Here is a 24,569-nt window from a genome sequence, read left to right as displayed (position 1 = left end):
TGAGAGGCTCAGTGTCAGTGAATGGGGGCTCCTGACTTCCTTTTTGCATACTCTAAGGCACATCCTGTAGTCAGTGTCTTCTGCCAGGCTTGGGGGACATGATCCAAATGCCACACTATAGGGAAGGGTCTGTGTGCTGCACCTCTGAAGCATCCGAACAGGACAGCGACCCTACACAGACACCCTGTTCCACCCGCCATGCCTACCCCTTCACCATGTACCCCAAATGCTGGCTAATGAGGGGCACATGAGGTTCCAGTCCCATGGAACACCCTGGGATACCATGGGGCACCCTCCTACCACAGCACATCCATTTCTTAGGAGATCTGTTGTACTCAGGCATAAGTGGGGAGACGGTTCCTGGGTGCACATGAGAATCTCAGAACTGAGCTGAATGGAGGGGCAGGGGCCCAGGCCCCAGAGGCGTGACTTCCAAGGTTTCTTCTGGGTGACTCTGCAATAACCTGTCCAGTGGGCTGTGAGGGTGGCATATTTGAGTACAGGGAGGGTGAACTTGGCTAGTGAACCAGCATTTTGGAAGCCAGAGATCCAGATGTCCTGTGGGATGACACAAAACATTTCCACAGAGCTGGGACAGACAGGAGTTTATTCTCAGAGGGGCAGTCCTACACTCAGACAGGATTCACAGACATAGCAAAGGAGGGGTGCCCAGGCCCCCACAAGCCCCCATACTCCTGCCATGCTCCCCACTTCCAGTGACTGTGGAGGTTGAAGCACCTCATGCTGCCCAGCTGGAGGTGGCTCTGTGTGTATGATGTATGTGTGAGATGTGTCTCTGCTGTGCATATGCGTGCATGGGTGTGTGTCATGTTCATGTGCATGTATGTGCATGTATCTCTCTCTCCACTAACTCTGGGCTTCAGAGGAAATGGGAAAAGGCCCCATGAGATGGAATACATCTTCTTAAAAGCTCGATGGAGGTTTGGGACATCCCTTTGCTTAATAAGCAAAACCCAGAAGGCAGCCAGGAAAGGTGCTGCAGCAACTGGGGACAGGGAGCTAGTTGGAGAGGAGGGCCTGGGTCCAATGCCTGGGGAGCTGCTTGCTTGGCTCTCAGTCCTCAGTCACAGGCGGGGGAACGAGCTGCAGCTGGAAATTCTCGTTCTGAAAGATGTTGTTGAACACGGAGCTTGGGGAGCCACTGAAGGGCCTGCAGCCCTCTCCGCAGTTCTGGGAGAGTTCGGTCAGGAGTGCCAGCTGTGGGGTGGAGACACATGGAACCATGGTTAGAGGCAGTGATGCCTGGCACACATGCTTCAGGGCAGGCACTAGTGGGGGGGGGGAGCTAAAAAGCTGGCAGTAGACCATGTGCCTGCAGGTAAGTCTGCTCATCTGGGATGTCTGGATTCCGTTCTCACCTTGGACACCCCCCTCCTTTTCCCAGAACCCCTTAGAGCTGCTCCTTTGAGGAGTGCATGGCCCAAGGGTTGGAAAAGCATGAGGGCTGAGGCACAGGCTGAGCACTGATGGAGAGGGACAGTGCTCCCACACCCTCTGCTCCTGTGCATGATCTCAGGCACCCCAAGGCCAAGGCACCTTTGACACAAGGGGTGATGGGAGGGTGGACCTCACAAGCTGGCGTGAGTCATCCCACAGAGCCCACAAGCCTTACCCGGGAGCTCCCGCGGTAGAGCCGACAGAGCTGGTCAAAGGCCTGAATTTGTTGTGGGTCCAGGACTGGTTCCGAAGCCACCTGAGGAGGAAGAGGTGGTGCAGGTAGGTTAGTGGGGCTAAGCGCTCCCCTCAGTCCTTGCAGATACTCCTTCCACCAGCCTCATTGGGCCAGGAGGCAGAGTGACCCTTAGAACACTGACACCCGATGCTCAGCCTTGGTGCTTCCCAAGAGCCAGGCTAAGCTGGCAGGAAAAACAGCCCTGGGCCTGGCGCAAAGATGTGTGGTGGATCCTTGTTTCTCATAAAAGTGGATCAAATGGTGCAGGGGATGTTTCAAAGACACTGGAGACTGAGAAAAGCTCCAGACCCAGTTCAGACAATACCCAAGGGGAAAAGGACAGAAAGAACTTCCAGGGCTGCACCCTGAATATGTGTCATATAGACCCAACTTAGACTCCACGTGATTGGACAGCGACTGTCCAATCCAGAACCCCAGATCCCAATGTGGAACTGACAGAGGTCCCAGCAACAGCACCAGGAATCAAATTCCTCCTGGGGCAACTCTGAATGCCGTCCAGGCAACAACTTGCACCAGTTTTAACATGACATCCTGTCATGACACCTAATAGTATGAGGCAATCAGGAGACATGTCATCCTTTGCCTTAATCAAAAACCAAAATCACTATCTACAGAAGACTGACTTTGACAAACATGGGCTGGATAGAACCTATCAAGGAACCAATGAGGAAGTTTCTACAAAAACCAAGATCTCTAATTCTAGGTCTGACTTTGACAACTGCTACTGAGCAGAACTTCTGGAACCAATCTGAAAGATTATACCTTAGGCTCTGTCCTAGGATCTGAACAAAAACCAAGACCACTAATTACAGAAGACTGAATATAACAACAGTGATGGAACAGAACTCCTATAACCATAAAGAGTAACTCTGTCTTAGCCTTCACCCTATGACCTACACAAATGGTTTTGGTTTTTGGTTTATTCTTTTTATATTCTTTTTGTGCTTTTGTTGTTACTCCCTTATTGTGTTTTTCTTTTGTTTTTGTTACCTTTTTCTTATTTTCCTTTCTTCTTCTAAATGGATATTTATAACACTTAGATGGACTCCTAGTTTTTTCTCTTTTTTATTTGCCCTTTTCTCTTTTTCTTTTTTCTCTTTTCTGTTTTCTTTTCTTCTCCCATATCTTTTCTTATATTTCTAATAGAACCACATTACTGGAATCACCTTGATCACAGTCTCATAATTTGAGGGGGAAAAATGGATGGTACCAAGGCCAGACAGTCATATGTTCATTTGATGGAAATAAAAAATAATCAGACTTGAATACCAAACCCAAAGTCAAGGACAACAGAATCGATATCCAATCTATAACAAGCTATACAAACAAGTGGAGACCAGTTATGCTAGCATCCTGGGGTGTAAAGGAGGGAGAAGTGGGATGCATGCTGGGAAAAGGGGTGGAGGGAGGACAACACTGGTGGTGGGAATGCCCCTCATTCATTGTCATTATGTGCCTTAAATATTACTGTGAAAGATTTGTAATTCACTTTGACCACAATTAAAATAAAAAAGGGGGGGGCTGGAGAGACAGCACAACAGTAGGGTGTTTGCCTTGCATGCAGGAGGACAGTGGTTCGAATCCTGGCATCCCATATAGTCCCCCAAGCCTGCCAGGAGCGATTTCTGAGCACAGAGCCAGGAGGAACCCCTGAGCGCTAGTGGGGATGACCCAAAAACCAAAAACCAAAAAAAAAAAAAAAAAAAAGAACTTCCAATGCTAGAGAGTGATAGAATAGCTGGGAGGGCACTTGTCAAGCTGGAGCAGGCTGGGTTTGATTCCTGGTATTCCAGATTGTCATATGAATACTACCAGGAGTGATCTCTGAGCACAGAGCCAGGAGTAAGTTCTAATCACCATCAGGTATAGCCCCCAAATAAGAACATAATAATAGTTTCCATGTTTCTTTTTTGCAAAAAATATTATGAACACTTTTATATCTAGGAACTCTTCTAAATTCAATGTTTTGGTATAGAAACATAACTTTTTTTATTTTTCGGCCACACCTGGTGACTCTCAGAAACATAACTTTAAGGCTTTAATCTTTCAGTTTAAAATTTTTTTCTTTTACTTTTTAAGCACTAAAGCTTTTTTTTTTTGGGGGGGGGGGGTGTCACATGGCGGCATTCAGGGATTACTCCTGGCTCCGTGCTTAGAAATTGCTCCTGGCAGGCTCAGGGCGGGGGGGCATATAGGATGCCAGGGATCAAATCTAGGTCTGTTCCAGATCAGCCGTGTAAAAGGCAAATGCCCTACTGCTATGCTATCACTCCTGCCCTAGAACTAAATTCTTTAATTGAATCACCATGAGATACAGTTACAAAGTTGTTCATGATTGAGTTCCAGTCATACAATGTCCAACACCCTTCATCAGTGCACACTTCCCTCTACAAATGTATTATGTTCCACTAATTGAGTTAGAATGAGAGGGACAGATATAGAATTATTGTACTTGTTTGTGGGATATAACAAAACAATAGTATGGTATTAATATCCAAAGACAATAGAGTCAAGGGCCAGGAGGATGAGTCCGTAGTAGAAGCCCCCGCTTCTAGTTAGGGCAGAGAAGGAACCACTATGATACTGATAGTTAATTTCCATGTTTCTTGACAAAGGAAACCACCATCCTGCTGGCTACTTCTTGTCCTGGCATCAGCCAGAGAACAGGGAACACAGGATGATTTCAAGGGCTGCCTTTCACTGATCATTAGAGACTCAGCCTGCAAACTGAGCTGTGAGACCCTCTCCCCAGATGTCACTGGTTATTCTGTAATAACGTTGAACCAAGAATCTAAAAGGGAGGGCCGGAGAGATAGCACAGCGGTAGGGCATTTGCCTTGCATGCAGCCAATCCAGGACAGGTGGTGGTTCGAATCCTGGCATTCCATATGGTTCCCTGAGCCAGCCAGGAGCGATTTCTAAGCGTAGAGCCAAGAGTAATCCCTGAACGCCACCGATTGTGATCCTCCCTCTGCACAAAAAAGAATCTCAAAGGGAAATGAATCAGGTGTGTGTATGTGGTAGGGGAGATGAGAGGGAGTCACTGGGTAGAAAGGCATCTTCCCCAAATGGCCCAGTGGACTGTTGGTATGGAGCTTCATCTGACCTTTGCTGCCAATGGTCAGGCCAGTAGCAGAAGGTCTGGAAAGGCTTAGTGTGGCACTGTGCTCACCACAGCAGATGTGAATGGGATTGAGGACAGATCCCTGAGACCCCCGAAGAGAGTAGCCAAGGAACCTGAGGCCCCTCACAACCTGCCACTTACTTCCTTCCCCTCGGTACTGTGCCATGATGGGGGCCATACTGGGGTGGGATCTCTGGGCTGTCATTTGTTTTATTGGTTTTTTTTTTGGGGGGGGGCGGCGGGTCACACCAGCAGTGGCTCTGTTTTTTAGGAATTGCCCCTGGCAGGCACAGGAGGCCATATGGGATTCAAACCACTATCTCTGTCCTGTGTTGGTCGCATGCAAGGCGACTTACTTACCTTACTGCTGTGCTATTACTCCGGCCTCTGTTTTCTTGTCTTGTTTCTACTACCGGGAGCTCTGAACAGTGTGGCTAGTAACCTAGATCTGGCAGCAGGCTCGGCATAACCGGGGCCCACACCGCTGGCCAGAGATATGCTGCTTTTGCTACCTCCAGCCCTGCACTGGCTTGTTTCATCCCAGTGAAGGTATTTTGGAAGTCAATGCCCACCACTTGGGGACAGTGAAGGAGAAAAATGATTGAGCTTCACTCCCTAGAGAATGACTTCCCGTCCCTGTGTCTGGGTGTCCCAATAAGCTGGTGAAGTCAGAAAGTGCCTTTGGTTTACTGACCCAGAAGAATCTTCAAGGATTGGTGAGTGGGTGAGGGTGGGACACAGGGCAGCTGGGGACTGTGGCCATCTTGTCCTCACTGAGGCCCTGTACTAATGGGCTGCCTAGGCTCATGTATCTCAACTCCTCCTGATTCAACCAAATTCTTTATTTCTTTTGAATCTTATTGACTTGCAAGTTTTCTCCTGATTCACTTAGTAATGAACAGCAAGATGGTGTGAAGCAAGGAAGTCTATCCAACACGAATAATAAGACAGGCACTATCAATTTTTGGGTTATCACAAGGCGTCTAGTCTGGAAAGCCCAGAGACCCCTGCAAGAGAGAACTGAGATGACAATGACACTCAGCTGCAGCTGCACCCACACAGGCCTATCACCTCAAACTGCAGGACCTGTCCAGGGAAGGTGCACTCAGCAAGCCCTCTCCTTATGGCCCTTAAAATCTTTGCAGGCACCAAAGGGCTTCACTGACATTTCTCAGAGAGTAGGAAGTCACCTTTCCAAAGTTGTGGAGGCGACAAAAGTTATCTCTGGTGGTGCTGCCTGGAGTCTTCTGGAAGCCACTTGCCTGCAGGTGGGAGAAGCCCTTGCTTGGCCAAGTCCCAACCTTTGTGGAAACAAGCTTAGAGAAGCTGTCGGTGAGGAAGTGAGAAGCTTAGTGAGCTTAGGGCCCACGAAGGCCCTAGAATATCTTTCCTAGAATCAAAGTGTTTTTTGAGAAGGGAGCATCTGAGGATTGGCCACTAAGTCACTGAGGCAAGAGTTCTATCCTCTCAAAGGCATTGGTCTACAAAGGCCTATGTAGCTGGTGTCTGTCCTGCCCAAGTCTCAGGAACCAGGATCCAGGGTAGAGGCCCAGAACTACCCCCAGAGCCTCTTCTGCATCAGCCCCTTCATTCCAAATTAATCTAGACTAGAGCCTTGATGGCGAACCTATAGCACATGTGCCAGCTGTGGCACATGGGAGGGCCTGCAATTAATAAATTTATAAAATTTTTAAAGAGTTTTTAGATACTAAAACTTTGTTAAGGTTTAATTGACATGCTGGCACTTTGAGGAAATTCTTTAGTTTTGTGCAGCAGTTTGGGCACTCGGCTCAAAAACGTTAGCCATCACTGATCTAGAGGAACAGTAAAACAAGATCTCACTTCCTACAGGAGGCTGCTGTGTGACACCCCAGCATATGTACTGCCTGTGGGGATAGGGAGAGATGAGGAACCTGAATATCCAACAGCCCACACTCAGGGGCCTCCACTCTGGCCCCTGTTGGCAGAGTCTGGCTGGAATCAAGGGATGGGGGGGAGCAAGGGGACCATGCTGCCGAGATACTGTGAGTTTGGGGGTGTCTTGCTAAGTGGCGTTGGCACAGAACACAACAATGCCTTGACAAGGAGCTGGAGGGTCCCATCTCTCTGTGTTCCTATGGTTACTAATTCGAACATTTGTTCGACAAGAATTTCACTCGCTTTTCAGACATGCCTCAGACGCCAAGTGAGTATTGGCAGCTTGTGCTCTGGGAGACCCGGTGAGTCTTAAAAGAAGTGCTTGTGGAATTTCAACAAACAGTAAAACCCACTGGCATTATCTGCAGACATCAGGCAAACAGCTGGGCAGTAACCAAGCCTGGGGCTGAGCCTTCAGCATTGCACACAAGGAGACACGGGAGTCTCTACTCTGGCCCCTTGGACTGTCCTTGCTAATGCTCACAGTGTCTTATCATTATGGGCTGCCCCATTTCCCAGTGAGCCCCAAGCTCTGGCAATGCCACACTGCAGGGGCTCCCCCCCTCCCTAATGAGCCCTGTAAAGCACCTGTTCAATCAGCCGTAGCCAATTGCGAACCCACCACAGCTGTCTTCCTGTTCCCTAGATCTTGGGCTCTGTAAAGGTTTGTGGCAATTTCTGGCATGTCTCCCCTTGATCTCAGTGAAAATACCAATTTTGTTTTTATTTAATCCACGTTGGGGGAGTTGAAAGGATTCTTTCTAAATGTCAGGAAAGGTCATGTGCCAACATCTTTCAGGGAAGGGGAAGGAAACTTGGCCATGTGCTGTAGTCTGTGTAGCACCCCTGAGGCCTGTGGGGGCCCTACTCCTCAAGTGCTGCATCCTGGAGTCCAAGTGACTCCCAAGATCATAATGCCCACGGGACCTGCTCTTGCTTTTTTGGGAAATATCAAAATTTCCAGTGCACACATAGAAGTGCCCTTTGCAGGTTCCTGGGAAGCCACATTAATAGGATGCACAGCCCTTTAGGCAATCGCTCCATTTTCTGTGAATACTCTTCATCCTAATGTGGGAGTGCGGGGCAGACAGTGGCAAAGGGGCAATAGAGGGTGGTTGGTGTGTGATACATGGAGAGGGAGGGGATGCTGGGATGACAGAGTTCTGAGGCTGCCTCCAGTTCTTGCTGTGATAGGCACCAAGCAGCCAGAAAAAAATGATCTGCTGAAATGGAAGTAGGGATGGGGCCCAGCAAGCACACCTTCCACTTCTTTTTCCTTGGGGTGGGCGAATGGGTTTGGGTCACACTTGGTGTTTAGGGATCACTCCTGGCAGTACTTGGGAATATATGTGGTGCCTAGGACTAAATCAGGGTTGGTCATGCGCAAGGTTTTACTTCCTGTGCCATCTCTTTGACTCCCTCTTCCTACTTCCTTCCTCATTGATGCCTACATTTATACTCTTGTCATATAGTGATGGGACACAGGGCAAACAGAGTGGGGACATGAGGCTCCATTTGATTTCAGACACATGCTGGGGTTCTCTTGTCAACTTTAGCTTCTCTCCACCCCAGCCTGGTTATCTGAAGACTCTCTAATACAGAACTGTTGGGGTGTTAGAGACAATGTAGGAGGTCGGCATAAGCTTATATCCTGTAATAACAACCCATGATTAGGGTGACTGTCACCTACATTCCCGGGATGAGGGTCTGAAAGACCCATGGGCTGGAATGTCAGGAGTTGGGGCTCCTGTCCTGGGGTAGACGCATGGAGAAGATTAGCCCCTTGCCTAAGATGACAGTCCGGTGGGCATATACAAACAAGATAGTTGTGTTTACTGAGGCTAATCCTAGCTTTTCTTACATAATCAGAAGCAAACATCCCATCTGAGACATTAGCATAGAGATCCCTGGTTCCCTTCCCAGAAAGATAGAGTATGAGGTACGGCACAAAACCATAGGGGGAGTGACAGAAAGTGAATCCACTCCCAATCTCCCAAATTATAATGAAATCCATAGACAATAGGGCTGGTCCCTCAGCCGCCAATAATATCTAATTTACTGGCACAGCATTGATCTTCCCAAACAGAAGACAAAGAAAAATAAATGCATTTGATACTATCTGCTAAAGCGATTTTCTCCTCTGTAATGAAGTCCAGTGGCAAGAGGGGAAAATTAAAGTGAACATTAGAGGAAGTGTAATGACAGCCCTGGAAGTGACCTTGTTCCATTTACCATTAGGGTAAATCAGGTGGGGAAAGGGCCCTGAGGGTCCAGAAGAGCCTGGGGTGAAGCTTAGTGTTAACAACGATGATGAGGGAGGTGAGCGGTCACACCACTGGACAAAGAACAGGAACCAGGGCTTTGAGGAGCTGCAGATTTCTATGATCATGGCCTATGACCATGGTCACCCTTGGGCTCTGGGAACAAAGCATCAGAGGGAGCTGGGATGGTGCTGGAAGGCAGCTTGGCTCTGGACCTTGGTCTGTATCCATCACAATAAACAAGGTCCTGAAAACAAAACCCCCATTCTGGGTCTGAGTGTCTTCCTAAATTGACTAAATCCCCACAATCTCTGTCTTCCCAATGCTTTCTTCTGTATCTAAAAGCCTCTTCCTGCTCCTTCCCTACTCTGCCAGTGGTGAGCTGAGGACTGGACCTACCTGAAAGCCCACCAACTGTTCTGAAGTCCCTGCTGGGCCATACTCTCATGCCTTTCTCAGGCCCACATTGGCTCAGGACACCATCTATGAGGTTTCAAACCAGCAGCTCTTAATAATGACTCTGGTGCCTAAAATTAAGCCTTGGCTTCAAGACAAGTACTAAGCTACACTTCTCTCCCACTCGCACAAAGAAAGCCCCCTTTCTACACATTTTACCTCACAGCCTCATGCCCCTATGGCCACAAAATTCCCCAATCACAGGTCACTATGGGTTGGGTAACAGACAATGTGCTATACTGGCAGGAGAGAGGGAGGGGCTACTCCTGGTTGAAACCTACTAGAACACTGGATGGTCTTCTGAGACATGAGAAGAGAGTGATAGACACCAGTACCCCCAACCCCCACCTTCAGCAGGCAGGCACCTTTGTCATCCTTATTCAGGACAGAACCAACTACACTAAGGTGCTAGGGTCCAGTGATAGACCTAAGCCCAGATCAGAAAGTGGACAGTCCCATTCCAGAGGCTGTGTTCTCTTGTCTGCTGCCAGGTACTGGAAGGAGCCTGACAGTCCTGCCAAGACTCCTGGAATATTGATGATGCTGGATCCCCTGGGCACTAATCATGATTCCACTTTCTAATGAAAGAACTGTGTCCCCTGAGGCCTGGGATGTCTCAGAAGGCCCTGCAGAGGGTGCCACTGTTCAGAGCACCTGATGGAAGGGCCCACAGAGAGCAATGAAGATGGCGGGAGCGGCCTCACACATGCATGAGAAGGCTGTGCCCACAGGGAGCTCAGGAATGTGTTCTGCACCACAGGAAAATCGCTGAACTTGTGTACAGAGTTGAGCAAATTATAAAACTGAGAAAGATCCTCACAGTCTACCCCAAGCAGCCCATGTGAACAGGGTGGGGAACAGCAGAACAGCATGTTTCCCTGTCTTGTAAGCAGTCAGATTTTTGTTCCAATCATGTTTCCTGTGGACATGAGCACAGTGTAGAAATGAAGGCATTAGTGACAGTTTTGTAAGGGAACAGGATTCCTTGGCATATTCCTTTTCTGCTGCAGGTGGCAAACACGGGTGGGCAAAGGAAGGCAGCATGAGGGGCCATAGCAGCCAAGTGGGGCTGTCTTGTGCTGGCCTTAGATCATGTTGGTCACTGTCAAAAGAGACACCAGAGTTTTCTTGTTCCCCACAGAAAGAAAAATGTCTCAGTGCTGGTTTTAAGTCTCTGCTCCCCAGAGGCCACCCTGACTCAGGCATGGCTGTTCCATGCCTTGCCTGTTTGAAAAGGCAACTATTTGGGGAAGACTGTCGGGGAAAATCAAGCAATAAAACAATGCCAGAAAATCGGAGTAAACATGCTTCAGTAGTGGCAGAAATTGGTCTGAGGTTGTAGGAAACAGCAATTTCAGTCAGGCAATTTAAAATCTGCAAACTATCTGGACAGGAAGAGGATGATGAAGGAAGGGAGAGGGAATCTATAAATAGGTGGTTTTCTTCCTGTCACTAATAACAGCTTCCTGGGACTGTAAAGTTCAAACTTTCAGAGATTAAAAAGTCATTGCTGGAGGCCAAAGCCACAGGATAGTGGACAGGGCATTTGCCTTGAACACATATGGGATCCCTGCCATCCTGAGCTTGAGGGGAGTGATCTCTGAGTGTAGAGCCAGGAGTAAGTTCTGTGTACAATGAGTTATGCTCCCTCAAAGAACTAACAAAAAATTGTTGGGTTTTGCCCCCCCAATGTAATTTCGGTATTCTCTTAATCAATACTAGTGTCAGGACACTAGAAATAGAAATGAAAAGTGATAGTGATGAAACCAGAGCGGTAGTACAGTGCAGAGGGCATTTGACTTGCACACAGCTAACCCAAGTTCAAATCCGGTGTCCCATATGGTTCCCTGAAACTGCCAGGAGTAATTTCCGAATGCAGAGTCAGGAGTACCCCTTGAGAACCGTTGTGTGTGGCCCAAGAACAACAACAACAATAAAAAGTGATAGTACTGAAAATGAGATATTTAGGTTGGATGTGTTGGTTTTTTCTTGAGGTGATTCTCCTTGAATTCTTTGTCACAGGGAATAATGGGGTCACTCCATTCTTACCTTTTTCTATTTGTCAGAAAGGAAGATTTAAAAAATAATCTAGGGAAGTGAATTTTTGTGGGAAATAGGAAATAAAGAAAGCTTCTTAGTGGGGTGGCATTCTTTATTGCTACTCAGAAATCCTCCTATGTCTTATTGACCAAATGTTTGCCTTATTTCGAAAGAAAACTCAAAACAGGGAAAGCATTTACTTCATAGGGGTAATTAAGACTTGCCATCCTTTGATTAACTGATTGTTGCCTACTTAAGAAGAAAGTCAAACAATTATCTTGACGGCTGTTGCTGTGGGTGGCAATTATGATAAAAGCTCTTCAGAGGGAAGGGTCCTTAATGGTGGGTTTTTAAAATTAAAAAAAAAATTCTTTTTAATCAGCACCAGGATTCCTGAAATACTATCAGTTCCAGGTTTCTGGGCCCCATCACTAACAAATCTAAAAATGACTATAAGAGGACTGTTAGAATGCAAATTATACCCTGAAATCAGCAAAACCCCAAGCAAGTTAAAATTACAAATTGCAAGGCCAACGAAATAGTGCAGGGGTTAAGGTGCTTGCGACTGTCCCTGGTTTAATTCTCAGAACTTCTGGGTCTCCAGGCACTGCTGGAAGCAACCTCTCTTCTCCCAATCACTGAGCTTGACACTGCTGGGTGTCCTCCTATCCCTGATTCCCAGCCTACATATGCAAGCCAAAGGAAAGAGGCTGTATACTTGAGTAATCTAAAAACTCTAGTAATCCCAAAACTTTGAAACCAGAGTGATAGTACAGTGATTAGTGCATGTGGCCAACCTGGGTTTGATCCTTAGAATCCTATATGGTCCCCAAAGCACTGCCAGGTGTGCCCTCTTCCCAAAACAAATTAAAATAAAATAGTGAAAAACTTTTGGATATCTTCTCTTTATAGATACCTTTATTGTGGGAATGGTAGGAGGAGGGAGTGAAATTAATAACATAAAGCAATTGTTCACTGTATCTTAAAAAATAGGAATCTAGAGACTTATGAATCTTGCCATTATAAATTAAAGGTACCAGTCTAGACTAGTTCTCCTAACACAAGTAAATATAAGAATCCAATACATGTATCAGCTGCTATCAAATCCTGTACAAAATGTAGAATAGAACTGTGGTTCCTGACAGAAGGAAAACAGAATGTGAGTGCAATTTTCAACAAAACAAATTACTAGCATGTTTTGCGAGAATGGAGTAATATTTTTGATGAGCCCAAAGAAAACACATGTACTGTGATCATTATGGAGATTTTTTAAGTGTGACCATCAATAAAAACTTTTCAAGGTGGGGAAATGCTTATAGATATACTTATGTAATGCACTTAAACACTGTCTTGGGTGTCCATGGTCTGTGAAGACTGAAGTCAGGCTCTTCCTCAGAGCACAGAGTAGGCTTGTCTTAGCAAGTTCTCTGGTGAATACAGCAGTTGTATGTAAACAGCATGTGGGAGTTGGAAGCAACATACCAAGTTCACAGAAAACTTTATCTCCAGATTGAAATGCTCCAATCTAAAACTAATCTTGAAAGGGATGTCAAGCTCAATCGATCAGGTACATGGATCAAAGTTGAGAATTCTGGGATCTTCTCAGAATGGGGATAGGTAGGTTTCCCCTTCTCCCCACCACTGGAAAGATCAGTAGCCTCACCCCACTCAACATTTTTCCAGAATAGAAATGGTCCAGCTCCACAACCAAACCTCCTCAAGCTACCAAATCACTTCAGCCCCTCAAGTGAGCAGCCACATTTTTAGTTGTACACCACCACATTTTATAGCACTGAGAACCCAGTAGGAACACAACAAATCTGGTGGGAAAGTTGAGTAGTAGATCTCTAAGGTCAAAGAGCGAAAGCTAATAAAGAAGGCTTGACTAGCACCAACCAGCTCAGTAAATCCTTAGACCATGATTTTTGTAACACCACTGTGCGATATGACAACTGTGAGATATCTTGTATTAATCTATTTTATCCCTCATTGTAACAAGTAATATAAATCATTTTATACTTGCTAAGGGGACAGGCTTGGGTAGGTGGGAAATGTCAGTATGTGCAACAAAAAAGATGAGCAGTACGGCCAAGTGTAGTGATACCACAGCTAACATATGCAACCTCAGATAGCCAGCATGCCTGTGCCATCCTGTCTATTCCAAGCAATAAACCCCACTACAAAGGGAATAATAAATAATATAAGGTAAACTATTTTGTGCAGGCCTTAGGGATGGGTGGGAAACTAAACTTGGGACATTGATTGAAGGAAGGTCACAATGGTGGTGGGACTGGGGCTGGAACACTGAATGTCTGAAACAACTGTGTTGTCAACAATGTAGTAAAAAACAGTGTTTAAATACAATTTTTTTAAAAAGGGTTTTAGAAAGACAATACAGCAGGTAGGATTCTTGCCTTGCATGTTGCCAACCCAGACTTGATCAGTGGCATGCCATATGGCCCCTAAAGCCCACCAGGAGTGATTCCTGAGTGTAAAGCCAAGACTAATCTCTGAACATCCCTGGTTGTGGCCCAGCCCCCCACCTCCCCCAAAAAACAACCCCCCAAAAGTAATGAAAACTTTACCCCTAGGTAAGTGTAAGCTAGAAATGGAGCCAATGTAAACCTGGGTTTCACTGTGATGGTATAAATGACTTAAATATTGTCTAATTTCAACTTTTTTTGTTTTTGCACAACATTCAGTGGTACTCAATGCTTACTCCTGGCTCTGTGCAAAGGGATCATATCTGGTAGGGCTTAAAAGTCTATCTGCTGGGGATCAAAACCAAAGGCCATGTGTAAGGTCAGTATCCTATAAGAGTCAGGATGAAAAACTATGCATTCAAGTTTTTTCTTCTCCAAATGCTTTGAATTTGTGAATTTTGGTACTGAATTGTCCTCAGGTAATACTTTCCATGTTTCCGGGCCTGGAGAGATAGCACAGCGGTGTTTGCCTTGCAAGCAGCCGATCCAGGACCAAAGGTGGTTGGTTCGAATCCCGGTGTCCCATATGGTCCCCCGTGCCTGCCAGGAGCTATTTCTGAGCAGACAGCCAGAAGTAACCCCTGAGCAACGCCGGGTGTGGGCCAAAAACCAAAAAAAAAAAAAAAAAAAAATCCATGTTTCCCGTGGCACACTCAGTTATTCGTTTTTCTCCTTTTCTGTTATCTGCATACTAAAAGTTGCTTCAGAGCTGCTGTGGGGCAAGGTGAGGTATATAGCCACATTAAAAATATCTTAAATCAGGCCCGGAGAGATAGCACAACAGCATTTGCCTTGCAAGCAGCCGATCCAGGACCTAAGGTGGTTGGTTCGAATCCCGGTGTCCCATCTGGTCCCCCGTGCCTGCCAGGAGCTATTTCTGAGCAGTGAGCCAGGAGTAACTCCTGAGCATCGCTGGGTGTGGCCCAAAAACCAAAAAAAAAAAAAAAAAACCAAAAACTTAAATCAAGTCAGAAAGGTAAGTGAGGTGCCCAAACAATACTGGAATAAGGGAGCATATGCCAAGTGCCAGGAGTGGGCAGATGACTGCCCAGTATCCCTTCCTTCAAGAATTCTAAGGAAGACAATCAGTTAAAACACATTTTCAATTCATGATTATGGTTGTAAGTGGGTTCACTGTACTTCCCCACTCTCATCACAGGATTATACCAGCTGATTTGTTATTCCTTCACTTCTCTCTTCAGTTCTTCCCTTATCACCCCTTCTACATCATCAATTTATTCCATTTACTTCTATTTTGTGTGAACTGTAAAATGAAGAAGTGAACCTCTAATAAGGCCCCCCACCAGCTCCCAGTCTGCAGTCAAGCACTGGGTCTTGCTCCAGTTCCTGGGACTCAGCCAATGTTCTGGCTCACACAGAGCTGTTGCAACTCCTTCTGGCCCTGCACATGGTGAAGTCTCCATTTGTTCAGGCAGAAACATGACCCATCACCTACGTATGATCACTGTGTAATCCAGCATCAGCCTCCCTTTGTGCTTTATCTCCCAGACTTACAGTTCTAGATCTTCCATATCTTTGTCTACTCTCCACTACCACAGTGCGAGCTCTATAAAGGCAGATACTAGATTTTTTTTTTCCATTGTAGGATTCCTTGTATAGAGCCATACTTGGTGCATAGAAAATATACCCAAATAAATACTTTTTTTCCTTTTATTGGTTTATGAGACATGCCCGGCAGTACTCTGGATTTATTCCTGCCTTTGTGCTCAGGAATCATTCTTGGCAGGGCTCAGGGGACCACATGGGTGCAAGGGATGGAACTCAGGTTGGTCTCGTGCAATGCAAGTACCCTACTCTACTGTACTATCTATTCCATCCCTCCTACCCTGATAAATACTTTTTTAAAAGAAGTAAAATAGAATTTGAACTGGAGGCTGAAAATAAAGCTGCAGTTATGAGGGGAGGGAAGAAAGGAGATTACCATATTGTGCAAAGGAGAGGCAGAGTGAATATGTGGACACAGGACTGGCTAAGTTTAGGAAATGCAACAGATGGTTATGTCTGTTTAAAGAAGAAAAGGAAAAGTAGAAGGAGATGAAATGTGGGCTGGTGATTCAACCAGCCGCAAATGTCATGGCCAACTCTTCAGATGCATCTCTGTGAGCCTGGGGGCTCCAAAGATTTTGTAAGCACCAGAGAGGTGGGGGGTGGACTGTAGGGTCAGAAGGGGAAGACAGTGGGGCCAGGACAGAGGCATGGAACAGCAAAGCATGGAACATCCATTCCACACTGATTGGATGTGAGGACATTGTTGAGGTAAGTGGGAAGTGGGGGGTAGGCGGAGGAGGAGACAGTTGGCTTCTCACAGCGAAACGTGGGACACAGAGTGTTGGAATTTTCTTCCTTCTGAAGACCTACAGGGATGACTGCACCCATCAGGACTGCACACAAGTTGCCTGAACAGATGAAGAGATGAAAAAAATGCACCCAGCAAGGAGTGAAGTCGCTCCTATAAGGACATGCTATGTCTGGAAAAACCATATATATTTCACTACAAAGCCAGAGAGCTAAACCCTATTCAGACTCAATGCAAGGGCCAGTCATCATGTGAACATCCCTGGGTGATACATACAGAGAGCTACAGGCATGAAAGCACCAAAGCCTGACCTGAGTCATTGCAGACAACACAGAACACCAACACGAGCCTCATCTTCATCTTTTCTTTCCTTCCTTCCACTTGGACCAAGGGAGGCTGCTTACTGTTCCTTGAACATACTCCACCTAGGCTTCTGGCACATACAACATATCAGGAACAAGACCTTTTGGAGCTGGCACAAGAAATGACCCACATAGAAACCTGGACAGATGGCTGCATTTGGCAGTCACAATCTATTGCCTACTAGGCCACCATATATGCTGCATCAGTTCAAACTCCCAAAAAGTTCTGCTTTCAGGAGTACCTGAGCTTTAGAAGTAAACAGGTAAGAGTAACAGTGGGACACTGTGCGATAAACTTCAGCCCCCTGAACTGCCAAGTTTAGCACAAGAGTAGACTGGCGTTGCTCTGCTGTGCACATACTGAAAAGACATCACTGCCATGGACTGCAGGAAGCAACCAACACTTTATTAGAGAAAGACCTGTCTGTGGCACGATCAATACTCCAATATTCAATAGCCCAAGATCTCAGCTCATGGTAGACAGGATGGGGATGGATCTTGTTCTGATAAGAGTTTCCTTGCTAAAAGGGGGAGTGACTGAGGGAACAAAGCCGGGCTGGGTGCCACACACCCCCATAGTGAGGCTTTAGCATCTGAATCTACTCAGAAAAAAATCCCATCACTGGACGCCACACAGAGCAGGAAGAAAAAAATCACACCCATTAATTCTCAGTTGCTAAATACTGTGGCGACAAATAAATCATGTTGCCCAGGTCTCTGAGGAGGCAAAGGGGCTCTGTACTTGGTTTTGTTCTATACAAATAATTTATCGACAACTTGGATAAAGCTAAAAGGCCAATGCCCAGAGCCTATAAACTGGAATCATGTTAAGAAATACACTGTACTTGGCTCTAGAACAGTATAAACTCAGGATATATTAGCATAGTAACATGTGGAAACAGAATCAGGAGTTTGCTATTAACCTTGTTCACTGCAAGACAAACATGCCAGAGGACCATTCAGGTTCCTGTGCTTATGGTTCCATTTACAGACGCTGCCTAGCAGGGAGAAGGCTGATTTATCCTTCTCTAAGCCCACCTCTGGGAAAACCATGCAGTCACTGAAGAGCTGGTGTCTGAGCGGGTGCAGATGAGTGGGGAGGGTTCAGGGACAAGGCCCCCGATGTTCTCCCTAGACAGGAGAAGCCTTGGGAGGGGGACATATGGTCCCACCAATATGATAGACTGGAAAGGCTACTCTGTGGGAGAGGGATTGGATAGTGTGTGGGTGGGCTTTCAGAGCAAGGGCTGGGACCCCTCAGAAAGGAAGAAGCTGCTTTGAAATTTCAAGGAGGGACCATCCTGTTAGGAGGTGGCTTGCCAGTGGGGGCAGGGCAGGTCTAGGGAGCAGTAGGCAAGGTGAGTTGGACTTTCTGTGGCTAATCAGCCCCCCCAGTGACATGATGACAGCCATGAAGAGAGAGTCCAACTATTTAAAGACCTTAGAAACTACCCAAAGGATGAAAAAGGAACTATTTAACCAACAAACAAAAACTAAAAAAATTCAGTAAAAAGGGCTGGCGTGGGGAAGGGAGTCTAGCTGTTCCTTCCTGCCTTCAAGCTTGGCTCAGTGAGGCAGAAATGCTGTCCCAGGAAGGCACCAAGAATGTTTTCTCAGGGCCAGAGAGATAGCATGGAGGTAGGGCGTAGGGCGTTTGCCTTTCAAGCAGAAGAATGGTGGTTCAAATCCCGGCATCCCATATGGTACCCCGTGCCTGCCAGGGGCGATTTCTGAGCATAGAGCCAGGAATAACCCCTGAGCGCTGCCGTCTATGACCCAAAAACCAAATAAAAAAAAATGTTTTCTCCCCTTTACCCTCCCCCCTGCCAGCTTGGGAGCCTGTATTTCACTGGGAAGGACTTCAGCATGTCTCATCTTCCTTCAGCCATGCATGCATGAGCAGTGGTGATATTCCCTTCTTTTGCCTAGAGTCCACTCATAAAATGGACATGTGCACTGAGGCCCCTGTGCTAGCATGTGAAGAGACAGCCACACCCCAGGACAGGCAAACTAGGAGGGCCTAAAGCTTCTGTCCTTCCAAGTAGCATTTAGGGAAGAGAGCAGGGCACTGACTCCAAGACAAGCCTGCCATGGTCCATCCCAGTGATGACGATGGGTCCTACGCCCTTTTCAGGGTAGAACCTACACAAGCCTCTCCTTTTCTCCTACAGCAACTGGCTGTGTTTGCTCCCAACTGTGGAGAAGTTCAAATCTAAGAAGGAAGGTAGAAGTTGTGGCTGGAGGGAGAGTACAGCGGAAAGGATGCCTGCTTTACATGCAGTTGGTCCCCGGCATTCCATAAGGCCTCTGAGCCCCACCAGGAGTAATCTCTGAGTACAGAGCCAGGTGTAATAATTGAGCATTGCTTGGCATGACCTCAACATGAATAAAAAAAGAAAAAAGAAAAGTAGAAGTTGTGACAAAAGATTTATGGTCAAGCTGGACTACGAGCCAAGTACTTTGTAGAAGACTGCAGAAAAATGACTGTTCATTTGTTCATTTGACATTGGTGAGGATGTTAAAACAAATGCTAAACCCAGGCTTCAGAAATAACAGAGTGACAGAACATAGGACAGAGTGTGATAGAGCAGAGAGCAACAAAGTACAGAGCATAGTATAGGCAGAGTAAGGACAATCGAGTATAGAGTGATCAAGCCATAGTGCATAGAGCATGGTGTAAGAGAGTCTAGAGCACAGAGTGATAGACACAGGGCAACAGAGTATAGTGCACAGAGAGTGGCAATCTCTATGGCAGTGACACCTCTGTGTACCCCACAATGCTCCGGGGCCCACGAAGCTCTGTAAATAAAAGCTGTTAAACTGGCCATCCTTTGTGGGAACAATTTCCGAGGTCTGAAAAGAGGAGAAAAAGCCCCATCAACGGCCTAACCATCCCAAGGAGGCTGCAGCAGCCAAAGGCTGTGCTCCATGGGAAGCAAAACTGACGGGGAGAGAGAAATCATGAAAACAGCAAAGCAGACACTAAAAAAGAAACAAGCCAATAAAATAACGAGGCCCAGACAAGGGGGATCAATATGTAGAATTGTTCCAATACCTCATCTAGAATGTCCATTTCCTAATGAACATTTACAAGACACACATAGATAGGGAAATGTGGTCATTTCCCGAACAGAGAACAGACACTACAAACTGCTTGTGAGAGTAACCAGATGTCACATGTAATTGAAAAATACTTCAAAGCAGCTATTGAAACTATGTGTGTAGAATTGAGAGAAAACATAATTTTAGAAGTGAAGGCAGGCATGATGGCAAAGCTGCCCCCAAATAAAGGTTATCAATAAAAACAATTTGCAAAAAAACGTGTTAAGTGAAAATTTTGAAGTTAAAAAAATATAACAACGACGGGGCCAGAGGATAGTCCAAAGGTTAAGGCACTTGCCCTGGATGTAGCAAACCCATATTCAAGCCTTGGCATTCCATATGGTTCCTTGAGCACAGCCAGGAGTGATTCCTGAGAGCAGAGCCAGGAGTAAACCCTGAGTACCACTGGTGTGGTCCAAAACCAAAGCAAGCAAAAGTGAATATGAAAATAAAAAATTACCAGGAAAAGACATTTACCAGGAAGGGCAAAACAAATTTGAACTGGCAGAAGAGTGAAAAAGTTTGAAGACAGATGAATCAAGAGTATATGAAAGGAAAAACAGGACGAAAAGATAAGGATAGAACATGAACAGTCAGAGAAATGCAGGGCATAATGAAAGAATCAAAATGAAAAAAGAGGAAGACTAAGAAAAAATATTAGGATAATGGTGGCTCAAAATATCCCAAACTTTATTTGAAATAAATAACGTACTCATCCAGGAAGGACAACAAAATCCATAAAAGCAAAGTGATTCATGGACACATGGTAAAATCAATGCATCTCAGATACAAGGACAAAAATTTAAAAGTAGCAAGAGAAAAAGGAATAACCAAGTACTTAAAAGGAAGCAAGAAACAAGGTGAGTAGTTAACCTCTCAGCAGAAACAAGAGAGGCAAATGGGCAGTGGGGCACCATATTCTAATTGTTCAAAGAAAAATAAATGTGGTGCTAGAGAGATAGTACAGCATGTAAGAGACTTGCTTTACACAAGGCTGATCCAGGTTTTATTTCTAGCACCCTACTTGGAGTGATCTGTGGAATAGAACCAGGAGTTAGCCCTGAGCACTGCTGTATGTGGCCGCCAAACCAAACCATAAACAAAAGAAATATGTATTCCAAGCAATAATCCTATTCAGCAAGCTATTTTTCAAACATGAGGATAAAATAAATATTAGCAGATAAGTCTTTAAAATATTGTAGAAGTCAAAACACTACACTAGAAAATATTCATTCATGCAAACGAAAAAGAGTTGACGTGATCTGGGCAAGCACTCTTGCGATCCTTGGAAACCCTTTTAGTCTGTCTCTTTTGGTAAAGGATACACAAAACTATCTGTGAGAACAGTGTTGCATACCAGTACCACTGCTCTCTGCACAAACTGCTTCTGGTCAACATAATCTCTGGCTCCTTGAGAACTACAAAGCAGGCTGCAGAAAAGCTCAGTTCATGGATTTCATGTCTTAAGTTTGGAGAGAATGAAACACATGGCATCTGTGGCCAGACTCATGAGCATATTGAACTCCTGGAAACCTCCACCCTGCATCCTCCATACTTCTGTAATATCCTGGAAAACAGCTTAATGTAAAGAAAAGTCAGCTTCCTATAGATTGAGATTCCCCTTGTCCTCTGTGGCTTACCCAGGACAAGACACCCTAATTCCCATTCTTCGTTCATTAAAGATGAAAGCTGAACAGTTTGTCTTTCCTGATTGACTGGAGCAACTTTTAATTCACTAATGGTTAAGATTTAGTTTCTCTGGCTTCCCCAAACCTTTGATCTACCCTCGTTCTGAGCCACCACATACAACCCTTCCTTAATGGTTCTTCCTGAGAACTGAACAGTTGAAGAAAGGTATTTCTCAATTAGCTGCCCAACTCTATACCTGCTCTCCAGCACCTGGCGGTTCTTAGCCTGGTTCTACCTTAGCAAGTTCTACCTGCCCAATGAAAAGAGATGTCCTTTCTGTCGGATCTCCAAGACTGTAGATATTATGGTTAGAGTGTCTTCCAGGTGACAGTGAGTTCCTTTCCTTTACTGCAGTGATTCCCTCTGATTATAGCAATAATTTTGCTAAACTTAGTCTCTACTGAAGTCCAAATTAATTGTTTTTGATAAACAAGAAATCTATTAGTTCAGACTGAATGTATGGGTCTAACTAAAATCAGTGATCAAATCAATGAAGATAGCATCTGATTTTAGTGAAATTCATAAGATGCTAACACTTCAGGGGCCCCCTCCCCCTGCCAAATATCAACTAGTCCAACTTCTTACCCATGGCAGGAATCCCACTGCAGCAGCCATCTAAGATCTGCCACTGATTTCACTACTAGACAATTCTCATGCTGAGCTATCTGCAGAGTGACTACCAATAATTCTATCCTCTGAGCACTAAGGCATGTCTGTGCTACCTTCCAAATCAGTACTTTCCAGAGTCTGATGGCAAACACATCTCAGCTTCTGACACTAGCATGGAAGGCACTGGGTCTCTGCACCCTGTCTTTTTTTTTTTTTTTTTTTTTGGTTTTTGGTTTTTTGGGCCACACCCGGTGGTGCTCAGGGGTTACTCCTGGCTGTCTGCTCAGAAATAGCTCCTGGCAGGCACGGGGGACCATATGGGACACCAGGATTCGAACCAACCACCTTTGGTCCTGGATTGGCTGCTTGCAAGGCAAACACCGCTGTGCTATCTCTCCGGGCCCACTGCACCCTGTCTTGGCAAAAACAAACACTGAGTGAGGTACTCTGTTTTGGAGCAGAAGGATTGAAATCATGTTACTGTAAGTCCTATTACAATAGATAATCTAAAAGCCTCTGTTAAAGGTTCTCAATTCATTACTTATAAAAACTTACCTATTTGTAGGAGAGAGTTAAGACTGAGACTTTACAAATCAAACCAGGGCCGGGGAGCTAGTACAGGGGTTTGGAACATACCTTGCACACAGCTGACCCTAGTTCAATCCCCTGCACTACAGGGGCAGCTTCATATCTCTGGGCCTTCACATTGAACCCAAATAGTTTGGTTGTGGGGCATTATTACCAGGAGTGCTCCCCATCCCCCCGCAAACACTGCTTGGAAGGTTCCCAAAAGCCTACAAAAACCAGATGAAAACTTTATTAAAACCACCATCCAATGATGACTGGAAAAAGCTGATTCTATTTTAGTACTTTCTTCTCTTCACGTTTTCCTTAACCATCACTCAGCCATTTCTGAGGCTAGTTAGAGGAGATACTGCAGCCTCTTCCTGTTGTTATGGAAACAAGGGCTCTAAGAGGCTTGTTCCCGTAAAACAAAAAGACACACACACACACACAACACACACACACACACACACACACACACACCAGACACCCTCTTCACTCTAAATCTAAACCCTATGAGTCAATAAAAACTATGAGCCAGCAGAACTGTCTGCATTCCTGACATGAGTGGCAAGGCTGGGAATTGGCTATAAAATTTTTATCTCACCAGAACACTTGGAACAACAACAGAAAAAAGCAGCTCCAAATTTTTATAACAAACCTGAATACTTGAGACACCAATAACCGATTTCTGGGAGGTCTGGCTATTAAACTCACAAGCTCAGTTACTATTAATTGGGAGATGTGTTGAAAGCAAGATTATGTTTCACTGGCCTTTCACCCTTTGGCACCTCGTAGTCTTATTGATATTGTCCAGGACTATAACAAAGTTCTATTTTGTCACTCCATCTCCAACTGGAAGAAGTCACTCATACAAATATCCATGATGGGCTCTGAGATGAGTTAGATGGGTTCCACTAACCTTTAAAATAGCCAGAAAAAAAGCTCATCCAGCATAGAGGGGTGGTCGGGGAAAGTAGAGCAGTGCGCTGATATCAAGATGAAAGACAAGTTTGCTTTCTTGGACTGTGCATTGTGACAATTCCTCTTGGCTATACAAATCCCTTCTCAGTACTGCCTTAGTTGAACCAAGAAATGCCCTACTGAGTGGTTTTTAATTCTGTCTTCTTACCTCTCTAAACTACTGCTCTAAATCTTAATCCACCTCAAAGATTCTCAACACATTCAATTTGGATCTACTCTAGGGAATTTATTGCAAATTCATTTCTTTTTCTTTTTCTTCTTCTTCTTTTTTTTTTTTTAAGGAAGGCAAACTGCCACGTGCAGCGCCTCATTTGGATTTGTCTGGAGTCTTGGAAGCTTGACTACCCTACATTCTCCTACAAATGGACCTTGAGAGCTTGTTTAGAGGTTCTAGCAGGGGAGTGCAGCTACTCATAAATCCTAGACTAAAAATGGTCTGTCTCTATTCAGGAAGGCTGTCCTCTTCGACTGATTGTGTGGCTTTGGGAGGGACGCACATGGAGCAGTGAGGGAGAAAGGAACATTCATCTACCCAGCCAGATCAGCTGAATCAACGCTGGCGATCAATGGGGTGACAGATATGGCAGCCAGATCGCCCTCACACTCTACAAATTCATTTAGTTTTTTTGTTTGTTTTTGGTTTTGGGGCAACACTCAGGGGTTACTCCTGGTTCTGTGCTGAGAAATAGCTCCTGGCAGGCTCGAGGGACCATATGGGATGCCAGGGATCAAACCCGAGTCTGTCCTGGGTCAGCCATGCACAAGGCAAAAATGCCCTACTGCTGTGCTACCACTCCAACCCCAGTCTATTTCATTTCTAAGAGAAAATTTTTATGGCAATCTTTTTAATTTATAGAAAATACTCCCTGATTTTTTAGCTTCTAGCCAGAAGCTAAAAATCCATGATCAAAATGGTAAAAAACAGAAAACAAACCCTAGGGAAGCAC

General features: G+C 45.5%; 1 protein-coding gene across 2 annotated transcripts in view; it reads right to left on the bottom strand.

The window, feature by feature from the left end:
- Positions 1 to 590: 590 nt before the first annotated feature.
- The window catches only part of VPS8 (VPS8 subunit of CORVET complex), a 272,714-nt gene continuing 248,735 nt past the window's right edge, over positions 591 to 24,569 (bottom strand). For both annotated transcript variants that reach the window (XM_049775814.1, XM_049775815.1), the window contains 2 exons: positions 1,634 to 1,714; positions 591 to 1,218 (listed from right to left, as the gene is read on the bottom strand). In XM_049775814.1, coding sequence (XP_049631771.1) covers positions 1,075 to 1,218; positions 1,634 to 1,714 — 225 coding nt within the window. In that variant the 3' untranslated portion in view covers positions 591 to 1,074. The remainder of the gene's footprint in view (positions 1,219 to 1,633; positions 1,715 to 24,569) is intronic.

The sequence above is a fragment of the Suncus etruscus genome, chromosome 6, assembly GCF_024139225.1.
Source record: "Suncus etruscus isolate mSunEtr1 chromosome 6, mSunEtr1.pri.cur, whole genome shotgun sequence".
Lineage (NCBI taxonomy): Eukaryota > Metazoa > Chordata > Mammalia > Eulipotyphla > Soricidae > Suncus > Suncus etruscus.
The sequence above is the reverse complement of the archived record's forward strand: the minus strand, read 5'-3'. Positions and strand labels throughout refer to the sequence as shown.